Here is a 9,426-nt window from a genome sequence, read left to right on the forward strand (position 1 = left end):
GCTATTTCTGCTCAGTGAATTGGTGTGCTGTATTACTGAAATGCCAGTCCCTTGTCTTTTCAACTCCACCTTTTCTTGCACAGCCGAACTCGCCTGCTTTTCAGTGAGTGGGGCCATCTTTGGCTCGGCAGTCTGATCCGTGGCTTGGGCCACAAGCTGCATTTGGGAGCTCTGAAGCAGAAGGCTGCTCGGCTGCTGCGATCCTACCACTGTCGCCACGCCGTGTTTTGACAGACCGGAAGAATTTGCTGCCTTGCCTTGGCTTTCTGCGTTCTTTGATGGTACGCTTGTATCATTTTGCTGCGGGTCGTCGTCATCGCCAACACTTTTCATTTTCCTCCTTTTTCTTATCTGGGGTGTCTGCTCCCAGACACCAGTTGAAGTAGTGACTCTGTAGTGTAGAATTTGAGGCTGTGTACTGTTTGCAACAGTTTTATGCTCAGGCTCTCGGATTGCTGCTTTAGTTTTAGGTCCGTGCAACTCTGAACAGTAAAATTTCTTGTGGTTTTCAAAATTTTCCAGCTTTCTGTATCGGTTTCTGCAGGTTTCACACTCAAACATTGTTCCTCGCACCTGAGGGGACTTCTTAGTTTTTTCTAAATTTGATCCTTGTGCCAGGGACTTGCTCCTTTGCAATAAAGATTCGTTTGATAAATTACACCCCAGATAACTTTCTTCTACAGATCGCACTGGTCCAAGAACTTGGCTTTCACCAGTAGAAGAATCTTCTATTGCTGCCTGTCTAACAAGGGTCCGGGGGTGTCCACCTTGGTTCAGCGGAGTAGCAGGTCCCGATACAAAAACATCATCGTATAACGAGCCAATTTTATCATCAAACGACTGGCTTCCTCGAAGGGGATGAGGGGGAGGTATTACATTTGGAGGTACTGCTGAGTAACTGGTAGTAGGCATGGAATTACTTCGTGTTATAGGTAAACAGTCAAGGGATGGTACAGAAAGAAGAAAAACTTGCTTTGATTTCTCAGTGGGTGTGAAAGGAGACTTTGGTATATCCGAGCTTGAGCTAGTTCTTCTTCCCATGGGTTTCAAATCAAACTGGAAAGAATCCTTAAATATGTAGGATTTTGGTGAATCTATACTTCCTCTTCTTGAAAGAGATTTTCTTCTTGGTTTCACACTATCTAACTGTTTGTCATCCACAACAGCTTCATTATCAGAAATTAACTTTGAGATACGCTCCTCCAGAGTTTTTGTTGCCATGGGAGGTCGCATTTGGCCGGCGAGAATCAGATTTTTTTCAGCACAAACAGTTTGCACTACTGATGCTACCATGCCACTTGCTCGTGGCACACAGGGCAGGTTTTTATTGGGATCTTTCTCAGAGGTCAGCAGTCCTCTTACAAAAGGAGCTGGTGGGCTCATCGTTTGATCGGCACTTTCAGAACGAGAGAAATAACCAGAATCAGTACTACCTAAACTTCTAGGGCTCAAAAGACATTTTCCTTGCTGATCTTGGGAACCCTCAGTTGCCTGCTGTCTCTGGAGCTGAGCATGCACCGTTCCTACTGCAGAACCCAGCTGTTCCTCTACCAGGCCCATTTCTGCTTTCTGATGTTGCTTTGTGTCATTCTCCTTGAATGAGGCTGTATGTGTTAAATTTGATGGAAGAGCTGTCACTTTAAAATCTCCTTTTCTCTGGGCTGCAGCAAGCTCGGGTGCTGGTTCTGTCACTTTTGGGCTATCGGCCCTTAACGGAGAAACATTTACAGGATGAACTACTACTTTTGGTAAAGCTGCCCTTACTTGAGGTTCTGTATCATGTACTGAAGAGTCACCTGGTATACAATCTGGGTTGCTTAATGGAATAGGGCTTCCTTTCTGTAACATTTCTGCACCCGAAATGACTTTCACTATTTGTGCAGGTTCCAACTCTTGATCATCTTGTCTTTCATCAGCAGTGCCTTCATCTTCACTTTCACCGCTTTCTTCCACATCTGAATGAATGCTAAGGGCTTTGTCCGAGTCATGAGATAAGAAGAGGCCACCTGAATCTGGCTGCAGGACAAGTCCAAGTTTGATAGCATGTGCATGAGATTTTTTGTGCTTGTACAGATTGCTTTTGGTTTTAAATGAAAACCCACACGTCACACAAGGGTACGGTCGCTCTCCAGTATGGGATCGGATGTGCTTTTGGAGAACGCTGGGCTTGGCACAGGCCCGGTTGCAATACTCACAGACGTATTTCCCTAGCTTTTTAGGCTTCTGGTCTTTCAAGAGGCTACATATTTGTTCTACACCGTGGTTTACAACTGATGCTATCTGGGTTGAATTATACATGGGACCTATAGACAAGTGTGTTGAACCTGACAAAGGTGAAGACGAACTAGCTACTAACTGGTTTTGAGGAAAAACCTGAGTTACAGTGGAAGAGGAGGTGTGAACGACAGACGAAGTTACTGCTATGCTGTATATCTGCTGGAGCTTGGGGTTTTCTTGAGTCTGCTGTTGCACCAGCGATCTAGTGAAACTTGGACACATCACAACCTGGTGATTTTGTTGACTGGGTTTAGTAATAAGGTCTTGCGAATGAGAAACCAATTGGCCTTGTGCTTGTCCAGTCTTGGTTGTTGTTGCTACATGCACACTGTTCAACGTACAGGGGTAATAGTGAGGTCCAGCTGCAAACTCACGCTGTGACAAAGCGGACTGATTTTGGACGCTCATCGTATTGGACGTGAGACTAGAAGAGGTGCTTACAGTTTTATTTGGTCTCAGTTTCTCTAACTGCATCCCGTAAGGGGGGCACTCTTGTGCTAAGGTGTTCAGTTCAGGCTCCATAGCTTTTAGTAAGACATCGAATGCGGTACGCGTACATGGGGATGACGTACCGCAATCAACAAAATGAATACATTCATTACCGTCAGTCTTTGTTTTCCTTGATGGGGAGTTTGAGAGGGATGACTTCTCTGGTGAGTTCAGTTGGTTTGCATCAGTATCCTCCACTGCTTGTTTGCCCAAATCTAAGGGCTGATGCGTCAACGGAAGCTTTGTCTGCATTGATGCCTCAGCTTTGGTTGTTTCTACACTTATCTCACTACTAAGCGCTCCCCCCTTTTGTTTGGTACATTGATTTCCATTTTGCACCGGTAGGTGATCCGGTGCTGTGGCATGTTTGGAGGCATCTGGAAGAGCTTTTAGCGGTGAAGGGTCTACATTTTGCTTAACCTTGGCTTCGGCGGGGCTTCTCAAAGGCGATTTTGGTATTTTTTTTAGATGGTTTTCAGTGACAATCTTTTTTCTTTTCACACCCTTAATTGTATCTTGGGTTCCTCTAGTACCAGCATCAGTGATTTCTGTGAAGAAAGAGAGTGAAAAAAGAATATTAAAACTGGATAATGCAGTCTATTTTTATTTATACCAATTTATCATCTCTAAGGTTCAACAGTAAGCCCTGGGGCAACAGGACTGTCCACTTCTCCAGCCTTCAATATTTTTTTAATGAGTAAATGTCTCTTAGCAATGATCTATTTTGTTTTCATCTAAAAAGAGCAATGCTTTCTAACTGATGCTGTAAGACATTACAAAAGTAATTCGCCACAGGAAAACCTTCAAACGAAATGTAAGAAAAGAAAAGCTACTGAAAGAATATTTTAGCATTCACAGCAACTCCTTTTCAGATAAAGTAAAAAGAAACCTCTCCCTTGCACTTCTTAAAAATTCAAATCATTATAGCAGGAAAATGAAGAACCAAGACACAAATCTGTTTTCATGTCGTGTTTGTCACTTTTTTTTCCCATCTATACCTTGCAGTAGTCAAGGAATGAAGACAACTTCCTCATGGTTATATTTGTAAGTAGATTTATCATGGAAATGGCACAACCACCCACACCATCTGTCAAATACTGTATTTCAGAGCTCCAATTACTGAACTTCAGTAGCATTTCAGATGAGCAACTACTGTGGATGAATAAAATCAGTCACACTTAAATGATTTTCTCTTTGTGCATCATGAAACAAAATAAACTAAATTTGAATTATTTCATTACTGGCTACACTTGTTGCTGATTTTAAGCAGGTATGCATGCGGAGTTTCAGGGGTGTAGTGAAGAGCAAATGAATTGGAATATTATTCAGCAGAATAATTTTGTAGCAAGTACTTTTATTTGTACAGAGTCCAATTTCCTCTGTAACAATTACATATAGACTGAATTTCAGTGTTGATGCTTACAAGCCTATTTTTTTTTTACAGGTAGCTGTTGTTCCACACCTTTGTTTACCTCAACAGTGGGATATTTATTCTATTAGGAAAGAAGTTTTAAAAAAAAAGAATTTACTAACATCCACTCAGTCATAGCCACTGCTCAGCTCCCATCACTGGTAGTGTAGAGGAAGCCAAACAGTATTCATCTGATTGCCAATATTCAAAATAAAGGAAGAATCTGATGTGACTGGAGGGCTGATGCCTCTGAAAAGGTTTAAGCTGCATACACATTTTGGGAAGCCGTACTGAGTAACTCCACGTAGTATGTTTACCTGCACAGAGTTACTCAGGAACAGAGGTTTACATGCACTTCTGGGTAAAGAAAAGCCATAAGGCAACATGTAAAAGGACAAAATTCTCACACTCAACTTCACACGAAGGTAAGGTGAGAAAGCTCAGGCTTCCTAGTACCCATCAACCCTATAGCTGCCTCCGAGTGGCACAAAGACTATCCTCTTGCAGAAACACCAGCTGGCTTCTACACTGCGGTGGGAGGAAAGCAAACGCAGAGTGGGCATCTGACAAGAGATATTGGAGATGACGAATCCAGGGTTAAATTCCTGCTCCATTTAAAGGAAATCCAGGCAATGCCTAAAGCTTGTCTAGCCAAAGAGCATGCAAAGGGATCAGAAGGAAGAGAAAGTCAAGATGTTGTTATTTTTTTTCCATGCCAGAGCATAACCCAACCGGGATGTGTGCTAATGCCAGACACTCAGAAGTTCCCATTTCCAACCTGATGCCAACTTAACGTACACATATATTGATTTAGGGTGAATGGATATTCAGGACTGCATTTCCTTGCAAACAGAAAGATTAAAGACTACACATCACACAGTGTTTTGCAAATATGGAAGTTCTGCAGAACCTGATCTCTTCCTCTCACAGACTGACTAGAAGAAATGTGAAGACTAAGAGACTGTTTTGTCACATTCTGCAGTCCCATAAATGAGATGTTAGAGTCCCTCAGCAGAACTCCGAATCTTCCTGGTTATGGGGATTTCATGCTTCTCTTCTGCACCCAGAAAGACGTTTCTGCGGTAATTGTTCACTTAACCTTTAAACGAACTTTGCATTTATTTCTTTATCATCAAAGCCTACTCGTATTAGACTGGATTTAACATTCTGTCTGCCATCGAGATGTTTTGTCCTTTCCATTGCTTCACAATTAAATGAGTGGCTTACACTAAGAAGTTATCACCAATATTTTTAACGTTGATTTCTTTAAAAATTCCTAGTCTACGGCAACTGTTTTTTCTTCAGTAACAGCAAAAAACAATTTTACACGAATCAAAGAGAAAATAACAAAGTAATTATATAAAAGGGTGCTTTTAGCCATGGTTTGGTGATCTCTGAAGCGTGGCAATGTTAATTGAGCATAAGTAATTTGGTTCCTTTTATGCACACACCGCAGCTTTTATCCCATCACAGTCACGCCTCCACACCGATCATACTGCCGGTGTTTGTACCGGAGTGCTATGGGAAGAGCTGGGCAGATTACACATAGCTGGGAAGGTAAGAGTGCCAGGAATTGCGAACGTCCAAGCAGACAAACGTACACACAGACTAAGGTGTTTCGTACTACGGTAATTGAACATTCAAATGATGTGCTGCTTCCTGATGCCTCAGACCATTAAATAACTACTATTCCTGATGTTCAACTATACACTGCAGAGGAACAAGCACACTCAACCTGTACCACGCTGGTGAACTGGAAACCAACACAGCTGAAAGATGTAATGTGGCTTAAGGCAGCGTTAAAGAAAGTAAAAATGTATCTCTGTCACATACCAATCAAATAATTAAAAATATGAATTCATTATGAATACAAGATCAGATTCTTCCATAAGGTACTTAATGCTTTACTTTTTAAAAAATGTTTTTCAACACATGCCAAACCATAAGAATCATTCGAGAAATTGAAAAGGAAAAAGAACAAAGGCAAGTTATGCATTGCATTATGCACAGAAATAGTAATTTTCTTTAGTCTTCACAACCACTAATTGTGCTGCTTCTATACCAATGAAATACCAGTCCACAGAAATAATGAAAACTAGTTCCTTACTTGGATTCCCGATTCTACATCTTTTGTCATTCCAGAGATGGAGTCGCAGGTTTGCTTCAGTGTACCTCTCTCTAAAATATTGTAAAATGTACTTTTGTAACAGTGGCTCTACAAGGCTTAACAATAGTTGAAGTCCTGTGCTCGACTTTACTCCTTGATAACTTAGAAATCCTTATTGTTAATGGAAATATTCACCTCACGTTTGCTAACAACCAAATTTCTAACCTACTTGGGGAAAAAAGGAATCCCTAACAACTTAGTTTCACTTATTTTTAGCTTTTCGTTCCTTTTTGTATGTAAGGGTTTTTTGTGTTCTGGGTTTATGCTGAAGATATTCCATTCCACATTTGTTAATCTACAGCTACATGCTTGCACAAAGATCAACTGCATCACTATTTCTAGAGGCAACAACAAAACTGGCGGAAAGCATCAGTCCTAGAATGCTAAACGCTCCTCTGCCTTTCAGAGCTACAAACTTTCAGGAGTGTGGTAATTTGCCAGGGCCGCGTACCCACATCAACAAGCTGACACTGAACAGAGAGAATGTAAAAACATCCTCACGTGGAGAAAAAAAAAAACAAACCACAAGAGACTACATTGATCTGCTTTTCTTTCTCTCCTTGCCACTCCATGCGCTCTGCTCATCTGCCTCCGCAAACACAAAGCCCTTCTCGTCCTTCGGCGATAATTCTCCTTTTTCTCAGGTGGTGAAGTGGTGTTGTTGAGAAATGCTGTCACCTCAACCAGATACCTAAAAAAAGTACCTTTTTCATAAGCTGTATTACACCAAATGGGATTACGTTACCCAGCCCAAGAGAAGACGAAACAGTGCCATTGTGCTCAGCACTCAATTTTCACATCCCAGGGACACGGGAGCATCTCTTTTGTGCTTTGCCTGGTTGGCTTTGCTATCAAGATTCTCTGTTTAATTCTTATGGTTCAGTATGAATTCTGCCCTCAAAACATGACAAGAAAAACTGGTGTTTCTAAACATGACTTTGTTCACCTATAACTGCCGCACTTTGCTCCATGCACAGGAAACAGAGCAAAAGAGCAGAAGTGTGATGGTGTAGATAGCAATCTGGCGGAGTAACTCAGGCAGCAAAGAAAGGAAAGGTATAAGCGATCTGATTTTTTCTTCCAAAGCATTTACTGGTGAACTAGACAGTGTCTTGACAAAACGATCTCAATGGTTTTGTTTAAGTAACTTCCAGAACTGCCTGTCTCAAAGCCTACGTGTTATTATAACACCCACTCTCTTTCTCTCCCCTCTAACAGAGCTACGTGCTTGCACTTAAAAAAAAAAAGGGAAGAGAGTAAGAGGGAACTGAAGCAAGGCACCAGGCTCCCTTCTCCCCCGGTGCTACCCTGTGAAAAAAGGAGCAAGCGACCACTGCCTGCCCCTACAGTCCAACCAATGGCACAATTGCCATCTCATGTTCTTGCTTTATGTTGCAGAATTTAAAAAAAAAAAAATATCACCGAAGGCTTGCAAACAAGAGATGAGATTTTCAAATCCAAGTGCCTAAACTTCATCTCCTAAATCTGTACTTTGGCTCCCAGGGCACTTCAAGTAAGATCAAGCCTCTTCTGAAACCCTTCAAATACTATCTCATGTCTTAAACGCACAGCTGAAAAGTTACTCTGACACCTAACAATGGTAGTGATCCAAAGGTGGAAGGGTTTTCATAAGAGAGACCATTACTAAGGATCATCTTCCAATTAAAGCTAAGCTTCCCAGTGTCTTCATGTACTCAAAATATTCTTTACATCTGACACTTACTTAATTTGGATTTCACTGAAACTATCAAAAGCACTCATGAATCACTCCACTCACTCTGTTTCCATGAATAAGTAAAGAAAATAATTATGAGACAAAGAAATATGTCTTGCCAGCAAACGTAAGGGCACCAGAACTTATATTAAACATAGCAGGGCTTAACTTTCTTTTTTTGTATTAGATTACATTGCAGCTCATTGCAGCTTTCCAGTATCTGAAGGGGACCTACAAGGGTACTGGGAGAGGACTTTTTACAAGAGCCTGTAGTGATAGGACAAGGGGTAATGGGTACAAATTGAAATTAGGGAGGTTTAGATTAGATATCAGGAAGAAATTCTTCACGGAGAGGGTGGTGAGGCACTGGAACAGGTTGCCCAGAGAAGCTGTGGATGCCCCATCCCTGGCTGTCTTCAAGGCCAGGCTGGATGCGGCTTTGAGCAACCTGGTCTAGTGCAAGGTGTCCCTGCCCATGGCAGGGGGGTTGGAACTAGATGATCTTTAAGGTCCCTTCCAACCCTAACCATTCTATGATTCTATGATTACCTCTTTAGCTTCATACTGCCTCCTGCACGTTAAGTACATCCATAAATATTTTTCCCAAAATTGTACTTTTTCCAAAGCATGAAAAACAAACAAATAAACCACGGTTACATAAACCACACATACAACTATGAAAATGTTCACAGTCAACAGAAAGTTATTAATGAGATTAACCCAAGTGCCGTGCTTAATTTTAAGCACAAAGAGAATAGAGAAGACTTTAAAGTCAATCGCCAACAGTTTTAACAATCTTATTTCAGGTGCCTAACTTCAGACTTCTTGAGATTGTCACATGGTGGTGACTCCTGATTTCAGAGGTCAGGAGGCAAGTCAATGAACTTGGGGCACCCCAAGTCAGCAGTGATATTTGAAAACCTCTGTCAGTAGGCTTAATCTATCCTTAAGAGCTTTTATTGCCGAGGACACCAGTGCAAACATACGCTTATGTGTGGACCCTTAAAAATCACTTGAGCTGTACGTAAAGCATAATTTGACATTAACTCATTAAAAAGTTGTGGAGCTTTGACATTCAAAGTCTAAATCAGTCTGATAGGGACTGGATCAAGTTTTCATCTATGCCAATGTATGTCTTTATGTTCGTATCACAAAATGCTGGACCATTCCATAAGGCGTGGATGAGGTAAGTATAGTTTCATTATTTCATACGGCCTGTAAGCACATGATTATTTTTCTTGGCATTTTTAACAGACAGTGCTAAGCTCTGGGTTGATATGTCACTCATCAAAGGTATCATATTGGCTGTCACCAAGAGAGAGGTTCACCAACCCTCTTTTAAAGGTCATTTCACACCGGGTTTTCTTA

The 9,426-nt window shown here is 41.4% G+C and overlaps 1 protein-coding gene across 1 annotated transcript in view; it reads right to left on the reverse strand.

The window, feature by feature from the left end:
- HIVEP1 (human immunodeficiency virus type I enhancer binding protein 1) overlaps nucleotides 1-3,314 on the reverse strand; it is a gene marked incomplete at its 5' end in the record, with an annotated part of 30,947 nt that extends 27,633 nt beyond the window's left edge. Inside the window, 1 exon segment of the mRNA XM_010153591.1 lies at nucleotides 3-3,314. Within this exon segment, the coding sequence (XP_010151893.1) occupies nucleotides 3-3,314 (3,312 nt within the window).
- Nucleotides 3,315-9,426: the final 6,112 nt, after the last annotated feature.

The sequence above is a fragment of the Eurypyga helias genome, unplaced genomic scaffold (assembly GCF_000690775.1).
Source record: "Eurypyga helias isolate BGI_N326 unplaced genomic scaffold, ASM69077v1 scaffold17556, whole genome shotgun sequence".
Lineage (NCBI taxonomy): Eukaryota > Metazoa > Chordata > Aves > Eurypygiformes > Eurypygidae > Eurypyga > Eurypyga helias.